Source organism: Lithobates pipiens, unplaced genomic scaffold, assembly GCF_037356315.1.
Source record: "Lithobates pipiens isolate NorthernLeopardFrog02 unplaced genomic scaffold, aLitPip1_a1.2 Scaffold_23, whole genome shotgun sequence".
NCBI classification, from domain to species: Eukaryota; Metazoa; Chordata; class Amphibia; order Anura; family Ranidae; genus Lithobates; species Lithobates pipiens.
Window position 1 is genome coordinate 281,060,624 of NW_027507785.1, and position 16,659 is coordinate 281,077,282.

At 41.2% G+C, this 16,659-nt stretch overlaps 1 protein-coding gene across 7 annotated transcripts in view; it reads right to left on the reverse strand.

Moving 5' to 3' along the window:
- Positions 1–16,659, reverse strand: part of OSBPL9 (oxysterol binding protein like 9) — a 220,780-nt gene that overhangs the window by 61,532 nt on the left and 142,589 nt on the right. For all 7 annotated transcript variants that reach the window (XM_077450243.1, XM_077450242.1, XM_077450244.1 and 4 more), the window contains 3 exons: positions 16,410–16,457; positions 12,000–12,029; positions 8,741–8,791 (listed from right to left, as the gene is read on the reverse strand). In XM_077450243.1, the coding sequence (XP_077306369.1) occupies positions 8,741–8,791; positions 12,000–12,029; positions 16,410–16,457 (129 nt within the window). The remainder of the gene's footprint in view (positions 1–8,740; positions 8,792–11,999; positions 12,030–16,409; positions 16,458–16,659) is intronic.

The following is a 16,659-nucleotide window of genomic DNA, read 5'->3' on the forward strand; positions in this document are numbered from 1 at the left end:
GCAGTCCAGTGCGTTTTTTTTACTGCATGAAAAATGCATGGAAAGTAGGTTATACGGTTTCCAATGGCATGGTTCACATCAGTGCAATCAGTTCCAGTAAAAATAAACATGCTGCATTTTTCCTGCACTGGAACGTGGTAAAGAGCATCAAAAACACACTGGAACCCATCAACAATGCACCAGACCCCAGTACAGTGAAGAAGAAAAAAAAAAAAAAATAATAAAATCTGGAATGCATCTGCAAACCAATCAAAATTGCACCGGTACGCTTCAAAGGCATGCAAAGATGCATCTGGAATGGGTCTGGAGTGCATTTTTGTGATGTGAACCAGCCCTAAGCACAGTAAAATCACCTGCGGTTTTGGCACTTTTTTTTTTACTTAGCGGCAACATGCATCTCTAGCTCTGCATGCAATTTATGGCTGCTTTATATGTAGATCTATATTGTAAAATACAGTAACTGACCTGCTGACAGGTAATTAAAATAGAAAACCAGATACTACAACAAAACTTCAGTTACAGGTGAACATTAGTGAGTTGAATCCCTGACTCCAGTAGCAAGGTCTCCCCCACAGATGGCGAGTTATGGATTTGTTTCCTTTTATGGCTTTCTTTCTTCTATTTTTATTTAGTGATCCAGCCAGTAAGTCTTTTCAAAAGCACAAGCTTTCCAGCAGAATGTATGAGTTTACATGGATGAAAAAAAAAAACACTGGCAGGGGTACTTACAATGATCAGCTTTTATTTATTCATGCAATACCTTTATCTCAAAAAGGCAAAAAACAATTTGCTGTAACTGCTTTTAAAGTGTTAGCTGAAGTTTGGCTTCAAATTGTTAGCGCATCTAAATCTGCTACTACATGTAACACTATCCTCCCCCCAGACAGGCAATGCTGCTGTCTGCTGTGTCTCCTGTGCTCATTCACCCAGTTATCTCACAATACAGGAGGTGTGTTACTGGGCAGATCACCAGGTGAATACAGAGGGAGAAAAACCAAAAAGAAAAAACTGATGCAGCCACCACAATGAACAATTGGTAATATAATTCCATTTAGTTTTAGGTTTAAAGGAGTTATAAAGGCAGAAGTTTTTTTATCTTAATGCATTTTATGTATTAAAATAAAAATCCTTCTGTGCGTAGAAGCTACCCTAATTACATTACCTGAGCCCCATCTCTCTCCAGCAACGTCCACGAATGTCTAAGCTTTCCAGGACACTCCTCCTGATTGGCTGAGACACAGCAGAGACGACATTGGCTCCCACGGCTGTCAAAGTCAATCAGCCAATCAGGGCAGAGAGGGGACGGGGTTGGGTCGGAGCTCCATTGTTTTGTTACGTCACATTTGGCTACCCACTGAACTGTGCATGTGTGACGCCGCCATATGCGTTCCACCCGAGTCCAGATTCAAGCCCCACATCCAAGTGGACACAGAGCTAGACTATAATTATGCCGAGTGAAGCGAGGCCATGCCCGAAGCGTGGCGAGTGAAGTGCGGCGAGTGAAGCGAGTTCACGAGGGGCCCTGTGGTGGAACACATATGGCGGCGTCGCACATGCGCACTCCAGCAGGTATCATGTGATGGGTAACCGAATGTGACATGACACCGCGTCTGAATGGACACACGGAGCTGTGACTCGGCTCCAGTGCCCCCATAGGAAGCTGCTGGCTATGGGGGCACTCGATAGGAGCGAGGGGCCAGGAGCTTCTCTATGGAGCAATTGAATGGAAACTAACCGCCTGTCTGTTTCCATCTGATGCCATTCAATCCAATCCGCCGGATGGATGGATGGGGAATAGGACCACCTCTGTCCGTTTTTGGCAGACTGGATTGGATGGTGGCGGGTGTCAATGGACATGTGTCCGCTGGCATTCGTCACTCCATAGAAGAGACTGAAGGGTCCGATCAGGTCCGCCTAAAATGAAACAGGTGATGCTGATTGGACAGCCCATGTGAAAGGAGCCTTACAGGAAAACGAAGTACTGCTGCCGCTACAGAAAACCAAGGCTATTGTCAGGCCGCTGTTCAGTGAAGGATCATACGATTTAGATTACTGATTTTTTATACAGCTGGTGCTCAAGCAGTTACCAGACGGCTGATAAATACATATAAATTGAACACCAGAAGAATGCACATTGGTGAGAGAAATAATATGCATCGCCATGCAATGACAAACAAGCAGTGCAGAAATTGCAATTCAAGCAGAACAAGATTTCAAAATGTTATATTATAACTCCACTTTGTCAGGGACCGATACCAATGACTACAGCGATTTCCAGAGATCACTTAAAGTCAGTTGGCGTTATATACTGTATAAATGAGTATTAATAAAATTAACATTCAACCTGCTGAGTTGAAGAAAAGGCATGTACATCTTGGTCTATGGAAAAAATAAAAAATTCCAACCTAGACTATATCAGCTAGAATCAAATATTTTGCTTCCATTTGCTTCTGCATTGTCCCATTGAATGTCCTTTCACATTATTTGCTTTTATTTTCTTGAGTCCCGTTACATGTCATCCTTTACGACAATTTTATATATTGTTATAATACCGTATATACTCGAGTATAGGTCGATCCGAATATAAGCCGAGGCCCCCAATTTACCACAAAAAAAATGGGAAAACTTATTGACTCGTGTATAAGCCGAGGGTGAGACATGCCTGTCCATCCCTGTGTGTCCGTCCATCCCTGTGTGTCCGTCCATCCGCCCTGTGTCCTTCTGCACATACGGCGGCCATGCCAGGATCGCCGCACCTCTTCTCGTCTGTGACAGACGGCGGCCATTCCACTGTTCAAAAGCCGCGCCTCCGTCTGTGATAGGCGGAACACTCAATTTCCCAGCAGTCTGTGTTCCGCCTATCACGGACATCCTCTCATCATCGCCCGTAGTATGAGGATGAGCGGATGTCCATGATAGGCGGACCACTGACTGCTGGGAAATTGAGTGTTCCGCCTATCACAGACAGGGAGGCGTGGCTTTTGAATAGTGGAATGGCCGCCGTCTGTCTGCACGACACGCAGATCGGGTAGACAGACGGCGGTGACTCGAGTATAAGCCGAGGGGGGCACTTTCAGCCTAAAAAAAGGGGCTGAAAATCTCAGCTTATACTCGAGTATATACGGTATATAAAATAATTTTAATATTGTTAGCTGATTGATATCAATTCGACCTTGCTTATTACCTTTATACATGAAAAATATGATTAATAAAGTATTAACCCTTTTGTGACCAAAGTTTAAAATCAATGTGCCTAGGCCAAATAAACAAAAGAAAATGTATACAACCATAATAAGCCTAACTAAATAAATAGGACAGAGTTAAAGGGTAAGTTCACCTTTACAGGAAATTTGTAAAGTGAACTTACAATGGACCGATTCCTTATCTTCCCTTCCCAGTAGCTTAATCTTCTAAACGTACCTTTCTACATGTACAGATAGGAGGCATTCTAATTGGTTAACACGGTCTACTCAGAACCCACCTAGCCCATCCTGTCAGCTCTGGAGAAGGAGAGAAAGCCACAGGGATGTCAAATCCTTGGACCGGTAAAGCTGCGACCCGATGTGTCACCGCGGGTGATCGCGGGACTCAAGGTCAGCGAGACCAAGGGGGATGAGGAGGGGTTCCGGTGTAAGTTCACCTTACACATTTCGTGAATTTACACTTTAAAAACAAATGACATTTGTGATTAAAATACAATTTACACTTAAAGTAGTATTAAACCTCAAAACCAAAATGTAATATATTGGCCAGTAACACACCTCCTGTATTAGAGTGCCTCCACTCAGGATGAAGGAGCACAGGGAGCACCTTTAGACAGCAGCATTGTCAGTCTTGGTGGAGGGGAGTGGTAGATGTACTAGCAGATCTAAATACAATTACAAATTGAAAGCCAAATTCCAGCTAATACCATTAATCCAGCTAGCTCCTTTTTGGGCTAATGGTTTTACATAAATAAATAAAAGCTGATCATTATAAGCACCCCTGCCAGTGGTAAATGGTTTGTCTTAACCTTATAACTGTAAGACAGCTTGTACTTTTGAAAACAGGCTTCCTAGCTGGATCATCAGATGAAATTAGACAGAAAGCCTAAAAAGAAAACCAATTTTGCCCCCACATCTAAGAATTTGTAAGTTGCAATAGAACAAATGTTCGCTTTTGAGTACAACGGTAAAACAGCTTAAAGTAATTAAAGCGGTAGTAAAAGGCCTTTTTCTTAATTTTTACTTACAGGTAAGCCTCTAATAAGGCTTACCACATTTTACTTTAGCAGTGCTGGTGATGTCATTGACGCATGTGCACTGTGCGCTCAATGGACGGAGTGCCGTCTATTGAGAGAGATGTGCCGTGGCTCCCGCATGCATGCGTGGGAGTGACATCATCATGGCTCAACCATTCAAACAGTGCAGCCTGCATATGATGCAATCACACAACTAGCAGCTTGCAAGTACAGGCTGCTATTTCTATAGTAGGAGACTTATGAATGCATCCTTAGCATTAGGCATTGTGCTGAGAAACGTTGATTATGAGGGCCCAAAGACAGATGTCAGCAATAGCAGCTTATATTTTGGTGCAAAAGCAACAGATCACCAGTTCATGCGCTGTTCAAAATGCCCTCTGGTCAGGCTGGTAATCTTATTGTGTGGCAATCTTCTATTACTACAGAGTTGCAGCTCTCAAATTGATCCACTTGGGCAGTGGAAAATAATTTACACAAAAACAAGGAAAAAAGGTAAGAGCGCACGTCCACCCTAGTGCAATATAGTTTTACTGAAACACACAATAAAAAGTTCTAAACAGTTGCACTCACATTTCTAAGTATATAAACAGGCATGTAATTCCATTGGTTCCTGCTTCCTGGATCGTCACTGCAAGATGTGCCAAGGGACATCCAACCATCCTGGAGCCGGATGACAGATCACAAGCTGCCCGACCAGGGCTCTGGTGTGCATGGTGAACTGTGCTTGTGCCCAGACCAGCCAGCGCCGCGCATCGGCATGGAGAACCAAAGCACTTGGGATAGGTGAAGGAGACCAGAGCAGTACGTCACCACGTTAGGTTGCCATGATGACACGTTTCATAGGCGTGGCCTCCTTTATCAAGTCCACTTGATAAAGAGCCTGTGTCGGTGGCTACAGTCCAGGAGAGGGTAACCAACAGAATCACATGCCTAGTTATATACATCAAAATGTGAGTGTAACTGTTTAGAGCTTTTATAGTGTGTGTCAATAAAACTATATTACACTAATGTGCTCTCTTTTGCTTGTTTTTGTATATTTTGGTACAGGCTTCCTTTAACTGAAGGCGTCTGCTTCAAAGAAAGGAGTTCTTATTTTAGGTGTGCAGACCAAAAGCAGGTAAAGGTCCATCATAATGGTTAATTATATTAGTCACAAATGTGCTCTTAGAATTTAATTTATTTACCAAAAAAAAAAAAAGGCTAATCCTTTGTGCAATTAAAAACGGGTAGAGAACATTAGGTCCTGAAAGAACAGAACCATTTTGGAACCCTGGTGAAGCAGTAATGAGCTTACATAGCTGTATAATAAAGACTAAAAGACAGCGGAGGGGTGCTGCAGGAGGAAGATGGAGGTATATAACATTCTGCTGGATCACAGGTCCGATCTTAATGAAACACGTGCGAGACAACCCCCACCATTGCCTAAACATAATTAATGAGTGGTAGAAATAAACACGATCACAGACATTAAGTAGAACATTGTTCATAAAGTCAGCGGGTAGCCAATTTCTCGACAACACAGAAGCAACAGGAAGACAAATAATTCTACATTAATTAGTGTGTGGAAGGTTACAATCCGCTCCGAACACGTGAGGGCAAAAAACGGGAAATCCTGTGTCTTCCATAGAGAACTGAACACCATAATGTAATCCAAACTTCCTTAACAAGCACACTTTATAAAAAGTCACAATGCTCTGCAATAAATGCCATGTCAGATGAGCGATAATGCTGGCCCACTCTAGCAGACTAGAAAATGACTGAACAATCTGCCTTTTTCCTCTTTGTAGAGTTTGGTGTGCCGGTACTAATGAGAGGTCTGTGGCTTCCTTGAGCAAGTCTATTTCTCTGAAGGATCACAGTATATTTCTAGAGAGCGTGAAGGGAAGCTTTGCTAAGTCCTGCTCTCATTACAGTTACCTCTATCAATTACCCAGTGCTGGCGCTCTCATACTTCAGAACAGGATCAAGACCACACTTGGAGACACCGTGATTGGCATGTGAGATTTCACTTATCAGAAAAAAAAGATTTGCAACAAGGACCTTCGATTAGATTGGGTGCATTCGTGCCATTTCTAGTCACCCATATACACGGGAATATGAGGAAATGAAAGCGAGTTCATATGCAATTTTTTGATGCCGCCGGCCAGTAGCAAACATTCAAAATCAGCTGCACCTGATGGCAACATTTTCAAGGGATTTCATATAATCTTTAGCAAGATATAGAAACCATAAGGTTGCATTCAACCCAAAGCGTTGCATTTTTGAGCGTTTTTTTGGGGGGGGGGGGGGGTTTACTGTTTGTATGCGTGTTTTTCAGTGTTTGTGTACAGTGTTTTTAAAGATTTTCATTGGCATGTTTTTCAGCTTTTTTTTTTTATTGTGTATTTGACTTTTTTGTAATGAGTTTGGGTTTAAAAGGTTAGGCGTTTATTATTGATTTAGTTAGGTTAGGGGTTAATATTAGGGTTAGCATTTAGAAATAGGATCAGGGGTTAATATAAGTGCTAAGGTTTAACATCAGGGTTAGGGGTTAATATTAGGGTTAAGGGTTGGGGTTAAGTTTTTTTATTTGTTTTTATTATTTATTCTATTTTATGCATTTAATTATTTATTATTTGTTATATATATTTTCATTTAATGCTTGCATTTCAGCATTAAAATGCTCAAAAATGCTTAAATCAAGTGTTTCCATGCATTTCTAGGTTACAAAAAAATAAAAATAAATAAATAAAAAACGCACCAATCTGCCCGAATCGAGCTACAAAAAAGCTCCAGAACTTTAAGCTTCAGACTGCATTCACACCTCAGCGTTTTGAATCACGTGATTTGCCATGGTTCTGCCCGCAATTTCAATGCACAGAGGTGTGAATGACAAATTGCACACATTTAAGATGGCATTCATTTGAGTAGCACTTAAAATTGCAGTGCGGCCCTGCCATGATTGTTGGGTGATAAATTGTGCTGCAATCTGAACTTTTTTTTTTCGGCGACAAGCTTCACGGGATGTGGGTTGCTGCGATCTATCGTGTGACAATTGCGGCAGAACCACACCATGATCTAAGGTGCCACTCAAATGAATGGCATTTCAAATGTGCATTACAAGATTTGTCATTCACACCTCGGTGCTTTGAAAATCACAGGCAGAACTGTGGCAAATCTGCCTGCGGGTCAAAACACTGAGGTGTGTCTCAGTCTCAGGCATTAGAGAATAACTTCACATTTTCTCCAGCGTCTTGGAGCTTCGAGCTATGGGGTGTGAATGGGGCCTATGAAAAGCACCACACTTTATTTTCTACAGCAGGTTAAAGTATGCAGGACACTTGTAAAAAAATAAAATAAAATAAAAATAAAAAAAGTTTTCAATTGCACACAGCAAACGAACACACAATTTTTTATTTTATTTTTTATCATGTGAACCAGTGTGTACCCAGAAGAGGATTTTCACAAAATACGTCACAATTGTCAGAAGCGTATTTTAACAAAATTTGTCATTATTAGCAAAATGACATGGCGGGGAACTGTCTTGCACTTCTTATAAACCTTTCATCTCATGCGCAAAAGACCTTTCTTGGTTATAAACGGATTAAACCATCTGGAACTCATTTGAGCTTTACATGGTTTCTGACAAGCTAAAGGTCATGCTGGGACCCGAGTGGAGAGATCCCTACCAAAATATCACAAGCCATTAAGCACTACAAATCAAAAGATGATGGCCATGCTCTTGAGATGGATGCTGAAAGCTATAGAATAAAATATTTTGGGAGGCCCAGCTACAAGAAGGTGGCACCTTTATTATGGTGTTGTAGGAATGGGTAGACATGTTTTCAAAGAGTCAGAAGTAAACACAATTATTTACCATTAAAGCTGATGGGACAAAAACAGGAGGAGGACAATGTTCATCCCATTAATCATCATCAACAACCCCTTAGACTTGAAAAAATTGATTTACAGTTGGTGACAGTGCAATGCTAATTTTACGTAAAAATACAACAAAGCTGCTTCCACCCTTGTGATGTCAACCACAGCTGCTATTGTCCATGGATTTATTTCTCTCAACCTTGTGACATGTAGGGACTTTTTTCATATACAGTTATTCATCACAAATAATCTTTCAGATTACTTTTTGAAGATAGCCTGTACTGCAGGAAAAAAACTTCAAAAATAAATAAATAAACTCAGATGATCGTAATTCGCACCTGAAATGACCACCAAAAAATTTCAGAGCAAATTCAGAAAAAAAATAAAAAAAGTTATGACACCTTCATGGATTACTATCAGACTATCGCTAATACTCACAATTAATAGCACAATGTTTCAGATACACTCAAAAAGGTATTTAACTAGACTGTTCTTAATTGACATCATATTTTCCCCACTAACCCATAAATATTAACACCATTGATCAGGGCCTCTCCCTACACGCATTACAAGGTGTACAACAGATTGCTACCCTATTAGTGATTTTATTTTAGAATATGGTAGAAGGTAAACATGACTTACCTTGGCAATCTGCAGCAACACAATGCAGTGCTTGATGGACTCTACCATACTCTGTAAAAAATAATATTAATGAAAATATAAAATCTATGACAATTGCCAGCCACACTTATTTAGCCTACTCTGATTGTTGTATATTAAACAAACTTACAAAAAAAAACAAAAAAAAAAAAAAACAATCTCAAACCTTTGCAGCTGAATGACTATAGCCTATCATCTAGGCCTGTCTCTTGTCAATGAGACTGCTCATTACATTAAAGAAATATTAGGGAGATCCACGAGTCGGGAAAGGTAGGTCTCAAGTTGACCTTGTGCAGAAAAGTTAAGATATGCATATACTGTAACTTTTGTCGCCCATATTCCTGGATCTATTTTCACCCATGGTAACCACTACATATGCATTTTTCTTTTTCATAGCTGCTCAGTTTGACTTTTCAGGTTTTTTAAATACTTACTTTATTGTAAAGGTCTGCGTTTAAAGGTTTTTGTTAGCTTTAGGTTCCGTTCACATATGTGAATTGGATGAGTTTTGAAAGGCGTTTGATTCGCATGGCATGTGAATCAAACAGGTTTTCTATGGAGCCGGTTCCCATATATGCGGTGCAGCTGCAGTGCGAATTTGTTACGATTCTAAAAAGAGTCCTGTGTGTTTTCTGAGCGCTGCGGTTCAGATGCAAATGCTGGGCTGATTACCTTCCCTTCACCCCAAAGCACCTTGCCCCCATGTCGATGGGCGGTGTTTATCAGAATCTGGAAGCCACCTTTAACAAAAGGGCACCCAGATTCCACCCACCTATGTGAATTCACCAAAAAAATGTGTCAAAGAAATTTAAAAAAAGCCAGTTTTTGACTGTCTCTGCTCCTGTCCTCCGCTTGGTCTAAAATAGCTAAGGGGCAGGACCACTCAGCAACATCACCTGGTTGGCCCCGCCACCTTGTGACGTTATCACCGGATGCCTGCTGAGTCTATGACATCACAAGGAGGCAGTGCCACCAGATGACATCGATGGTCAACCCACCCCTTAGCCATTTGAGGACTGTCAGACAGCACAGTAGGCAGATGACGGGTGCCTTCGGCGAGAGCGGAGCTTTTTTTCCCTTTCAGGTCGGCGGGCATCGTGATTGATGATGGATCTACATCGAGGGACATTGTTTTTTTAAATAAAGGAATTGTCAAAAACGGTCTCTGTGCTCATTCACATAGGTGGGGGCTGGGACCTGGGGGCCCCCTTCTTAAATAGGGCTTCCAGATTCCGACAACCCCCCTGCCTGCAGACCCACACAACAACCGGCCAAGGTTGTGGGGAAAAGGCCCTTGTTCCCATCAACATGGGGTGGCAGACTCAATGAATGGTGCGGCTGTATGGGTGGAGCCCCACACAGCCATGCAGTTTTTGAATTGTGACAGCAGGTGCAGGGGAGGATGTTACTAAAGCACCTGTCGGCACCCCAACCCAAACCTTCATTGTGACAGTGGCCAAGTGCTTTAGTAACATGCTAACTGGTACACCCTGAATATGAGTATAGCATGTAACATGTTATCAAAGCGGAGCTTATGCTTTAAGAGAAAGAGGAAAACCCTCTCTTGCAGTGGGGCTGCCCCCACACTGCAAGGGTTAAAGGCTTGTTTAGGTCTAGGTGCCTGGGAAAAGTACATTTAATTTTCGATTTCCTCTTCATTCAGCAGCTGGCACTCGCCACTACATTCCAGCAGTGGACTGTCCCTCAGTGCCCTCACATCCAGTGCAGGGATATGAGCCCCAGATTGTATTTGATGACAACGTGACGGTATCCAGCTGCCAAATGCAGAGAAGAGACTGCAGGGATCAGTCTAGCAGCCTGCAGGGAGACTGCAAGAATGGGAAATCAGGTAGGTAAAACTGCCTTTAATGGTTCCCTAGGTATAAATGAGCATTTAACCCTTTGCAGTGCAAGGTTACCCTCCTCTGGAGTTCAGCTTTAGCTGCTACAGTCCTGCATAAATAGTGGGTAGTAATAGTAAACAAGTCGGGGTCTTGCAGCATAACCTCTAAAAAAGGCCTGCACCATGATTTGACTTCAGCCAAATTCTGTCTGACAGACAGACATCTGTAGCCATCTAAATAATTGTTGAGCAGGGAAAATTTCTACTGAAGAGTGAAAAGGTCAACTATATGTTCCAAGGTTTTTATACACCTTGATACCTAGAGAAATAGAGTCGGGTATAAAATAGGATCATGAGGTTTTAGTTGACTCCTGAATAAAGCAAGTGCTTAAAGCGGAGTTCCACAATCCAACGATGTGGTCACTCGAACCCTCGGTTCTCTCCCTCTCCCCAATGCCGGCATCACAAGTGTGGGCATCCGGCTGTGACAGCTTGTGGCTTCACAACCAGGTACAAGTCGCACTGTGCCTCCTCAATGGCCAGGTAATCTTCTGGGACTTGTGACGTGTCCCAGAATATTGCAGGGAGAGGAGATCTTCCGCTTGAGTCACCCAGGCAGCCCGAGCAGAAGTGGGAGCTGGGTACCTGTGAAAACAAAGCACCCACTCCCCCCACCCAAAAAATGATATGCCAAATGTGGTATGTAAGGGGGTGAGGAGTCCTTAAAGTGGAACTTTCACCTTTGGATGGAACTCCGCTTTAAGAAGCTCCAGGCCCTCTAAAAAGCAGACGTTGGAGGGCCTTAAAGGACCCAAGTTGTGCTACCTCGAGAGTCACTGCAACATAAGTCAGGCAATGCAAGACTGTCCTGTAGCCAGAGCTGTTGTAACAAGGCTAGGTCTAGAGATCAAATTACCCAACAAAAACACATTGAGCATTGTCTATTTGGGGGGGGGTATTCAGACTGGTAAGTTCTTAAAGAAGTACACACATACTGGTTTTATTAGTACACAAATTTTCATTTTATTGAGATTCGCCTTTCTGATGATGGAAAGGAACAAATGGTTCCATGCCTCCAGTCTAGCTGTAGTTCAGAATATACCTGGCAGAAGATTTTAGGGAGATGTAATCTTTTGCTATCCTAGTATAATTCCCCCTCTAGGTATATTTTACGAACATAATCATTCTCAAAAGGCAGAGAGGCTCAGCCTTCGCCAAATCCAAGAGCAAAATTTGTGATTTTCGTCACGTAATTTAGAGTACAAGGCATATTCATCCATAGCATAATTGTAAACACAGACTGGCTTTAAGTGCCTAGTAATTAATAGTATCCACACAGCCCATTTATTCAAAGAAACAGATTGTCCTTTCCCACAGAGATGAAGTAAATAAACTTACACATGTTGTATCCTTGAGATTTTCAATTTTCTGTGGAGGAAAATTAAAATGATATAATTATTCTTATAATACACAATGGATAATTTTACCATTCTTTCGCCTACTGAAAAAATTACCTGCAAGACATTTCATGTTGAAAAGTTTGTCTTTGCAAAAGGTAAAAGACTACATTTAAAATCACGCTAAAAACCACTTTTAGGCTAGGTTCACACTATTGCGATGCGGGAACGCCGCGAATCCGCGGCGTTTTCCCGCATCGCTCACCTCCCGCCGGCAGTTCACACTGCCCTATGCGGACGGCTGGGGGTGTCAATGTTATGTTAATGACACCCCCAGATCCGTCGGCATATCGCAGTGCGATCTGCCGACTCGCACAGGAATCGGATCGCATGGTGTGAACCCCCATGCGATCCGATTCCGTTGCGGACCCAAAAAAGGGTCCTGTGCGAGTTTGCTGCGGGACAGCTGCGAGTTCAGCCATACTATCTGTATGGCTGAACTCGCAGTGCTACGGAGATCGGATGTGATTTGCTGTGCGAATCACATCCGGATCTCCCCCCGCAGCAGTGTGAACCCAGCCTAAAGCGGAGTAACACCCAATTTTGAGAGTTGGTCTTAAACTAAATACCACCTCTCCAGCCCTCGCTTTTGGATATTTCAATTTTTTTTTTACTTTTTCTCGTACCTTTTTTTGGAAGCACTAAGAGTACTTGCAATCCAGCTGGGCCGCGACCGAGGACGTCACATCCTCTTCTGCGGCAAGCCCCCCCCCCCCCCGTTGTCTTCTGGGACATGCGTATCTCAGAAGACAAGCAGGCCATTCACAAAGCGCTGCACGACTCGTGCATGCGCAGTCGGAAAACGGCAGTGAACTGCGTAAGATCTGACATTACTCTGCATTACTAGCAGTGCATGCAGTGAATGAGGAACATGAGGCTTCCGACCTGTTAGCTAGGTGTCTCGTCACACAGTGGAAGCAAAAGAACGTTACATCACTTCCGCTTTCAACATGAAACATGTCATCACTTTCACACCTGCAACTCATGTAGAGTTTCCATATTTTTGTCCAACCCCTATAGATCTACCTTCAGACATTCCACCTAAACAGTTTACAGCAATAGAGACAGTGCTAATTAATACAAACAAAATTATAATTAAGGATGTACGTAAAATTACTTTTCCCTTAAGCAGAACGCAAGTATCTGAGCACCACAAACTGAAAACACTATCTTTTTTCAATATTCAAAACAAACTCGCCCATCCACCCAGGTCTCCATGCTTTATTTTGTTGAAAAATGACCCTAGCATTTTTAGTTGTGGCCATCTTGAGTAGGGGCAGATGATTCTTGTAGCAGTCACTTTCTGGAATCCATCTGCTCTTAGCTCAGGCATGCAGGTAGGAGGAGGGCATGCTTAGCCGAGAAGGCCCCTTCCTCCACATGAATGATAAAAAAAAAATCCCATTAAGACTTGTGGAATGTAGGATATTTTGTCCTAGGCAGGAAACTAGGAAGCAACTGGAAAAATGAAAAAAGCCTAAAACAATTAAACATTACTTTACTATCTATCTATTCACTAAGGCTAGCAGCATAGGGATTAAAAATAATTAAATATGGATAGAGATAGTTTAGTTCTGCTTTAAAATGTACATCAGGAATCATGCCTCTTGAATAAAACAAATTCTAAACACCTGAGGATACAGACAAACTGACACAAGAACACCAGAGCCACACTATTTGTTGACTAAAATTGAATAATGCAGATATTAAATTAGCAATGACACCTGATGCAAGAGTGACGTCTAATTGACATATAATTAGCCCCACAGGATCAACCTGCGTGCAAGGAACAGCTGCATATCATTTAGCAGTGAAATCTCCATGGAATGAGTTAAAACTTTCTCAGAAGACATTAATAATGTCACCACAAGTGTGGAATATATGCCGACGGATCGAGAAATATTTCACTTACTAAGCAAAGTGGAAGCTATAGGAAATCCAAAGGGGGCTTTACTGGGATATACAATAAGTAGTAATATAATAGTTGACATACTTTTTAGGAAAATGCTGCAATAAGACTTTCTAGAAGCAGAAACAATTTCAAAAAATAGGGGACGTTGTGTAAAATCTACATAAAATCAGAAGTGCAATGATTTTCAAATCTCATAAACCCATATTTTATTCACAATAGAAAACACATCAAACATTTAAACTGAAAAAATTTACAATTTTAAGAAAAAAAAAATTGGTAATTTTGAAATGAATGGCAGCAACACATCTCAAAAACGTTGGGACAGGGCCCTGTTTAGCAAGGTGTAGCATCCTCTCTTTTATTAACACGTCTGGGACTGGAGACTAGTTTCTGGAGTTTTGGGAGAAGAATGTTATCCCATTTTTGCCTGATATAGGATAAGGGTGGGTCTGATTTAAATCATGATTTAAACCACTTTAAAAAGGCTTGATTTAAATCATACATTTTTAAAGAGCAACTGTCATCTGTCCCTCAGCAGCTCCTGCTGACTCGCTGTTGACTCACCAACAGTCCCATTCACTTTAATGGGACAAGGTGAGGGACATGGCGGCAGCAGGTGAGTGGATACCCGCTAACAGGCGCTGCAATGATGGATCTGAAATGACAGGTGTTCTTTAAATATAAGGACTTATTCTTGTTGGTAGTTAGAATCTTTGCAAATATTAAACAAAATGAAGGCTTCCTATTTAGAATAAGCTGTCAGGTTAGTAAAACAGCGATATCAGAACCGATTCAATCATGCAATTGTAGTGTACATAGATTTACAAAACAATGGGATAAAGAAATATTCCTGAACTTTGTTTTATCTCATGGTTACTGTGAAATTGTGTGAAACCATCAATGCAGTGCATGTTATCTCAGCTTGCAGATCTTGGATTCATTGAACGAGTTTACCAAAAATGTAAATATTGCAGAATATACAGCCTTATGCTACATAACTAAGCTAAATTTCACGCTGAACGAACTCAATTATTAATGTATCTTAAATAGAAAACTATCTTTAGATAGATTTCTACTCCAAAAGCATTTTATTAAAATTTGATAAAAATACAAAAAACTGGCTTTAAATAAAAAATAAAAAAATAGATTTTTTTTTTTTTTTAATCATTGATTTATATCCAATATTATGTATATGATTCCAACTGCTCAACAGTCCTGGGTCTTCATTGTCCTATTTTTTTGGTTGCTTCAAGATGTGCCAAAAATTTTGGTGAAAGGTCTGGAGTACAGGCCGGCCAGTAAAGCACTCAGACTCTTCTACTATGAAGTCATGCTATTGTCATAGATGCAGTATGCGGTTCAGACAACGATTTTTGGAAGTATTCTGCAGCCCATGTAGTGATGTCCATCACTACAGAATCATGCCGTTTTTTAACGCAGTGCCGCCTGGGGGCCCAAAGACCCCGGGCATCAAATGTTGCATTTCGGCCTTGTCCCTTGCACAGATTTATCTAGATTTTCTGAATCTTTGATATTATGTACTGTAGATGATGTATTTCAATTCTTTGCGATTTTACATTGAGGAAAATTATTCTGAAACTGTAACTAATTTTAGAAGCAGCTTTTCACAGATTGGTGAACCTCTGCCAACCTTTACACTCTGACTCGCTAAGATTCTCTTTATATACCCAATCACGTTCTGTTGCCAATTAACCTACTTAGTTGCAAAATGTTCTTCCGTCTCTTCATTGTTAGTACCACTTTTTTGCCAGCTTTTTGTCGCCTTGTCCCAACTTTGAGACGTGTTGTTGCCCATCAATTTAAAAAAAAATTTTTTTCCCTAAAATGGCAAATTTTCTCAGTTGAAACATTTGATAGGTTTTCTTTTTCTATTGTGAATAAAATATTGGTTTAGGAGATTTGCAGATTGATGCATTCTGTTTTTATGTAGATTGTACACAGCGTACCAACTTTTTTTTGGAATTGGGTTTGTAAGGCAGGCCCATACACCATGCAAATTTTATTTCTGCAACCTCGAGAGAACACCACAGAAGGAGGAAGGTGTAAGACACATCAGCAAGAATGGTGTGCATACTTGCGTATTATAGAAAATTTTTACCCAACCAACAAAGTTGACTTCTGCTTTCATTCCTTTTAAAATTACTGAGAAAACAGAAGGAGGGGTAATAGCTGGGACATGACGAATCAAAGCTGGGACATGACGAATCAAAAACACAGGAGGAGGCCTGATACGCGATCCATCCCAACTGTAAATGTAATGTCCCTTCTGTCCCAAGAACAGAAGTGACTACAAAACTATAGCCACATATTTGGAGTTTGCAGCCACTACAGAAAGACTCAATTTCCAGTTTCACAGGACCCATGACAATCAAGTAACACATTTAAAAACAATTCTAATTTGGATACAAACATACTAACCTTTCTCTGTTCATCATCTTTGCAGTTCTGGATCTTGTCATCAAATAACTGGAAGTCAACAAGTTCCGAAAATAAAAATAAGCATTAAAAAGCAGATAAACCCGTATAGCAGGTAAATTCAATAGGCAAACAAAACACTGGCACAAACTGTAAAACCAAAAGTAAATGTTAACAAGGCAGCCCAAAGTGTTTCTCAACAAGTAGTAAAACGTAAAGCGACTATGTTTAGCTGTGTTACAAGAGCCTCAGA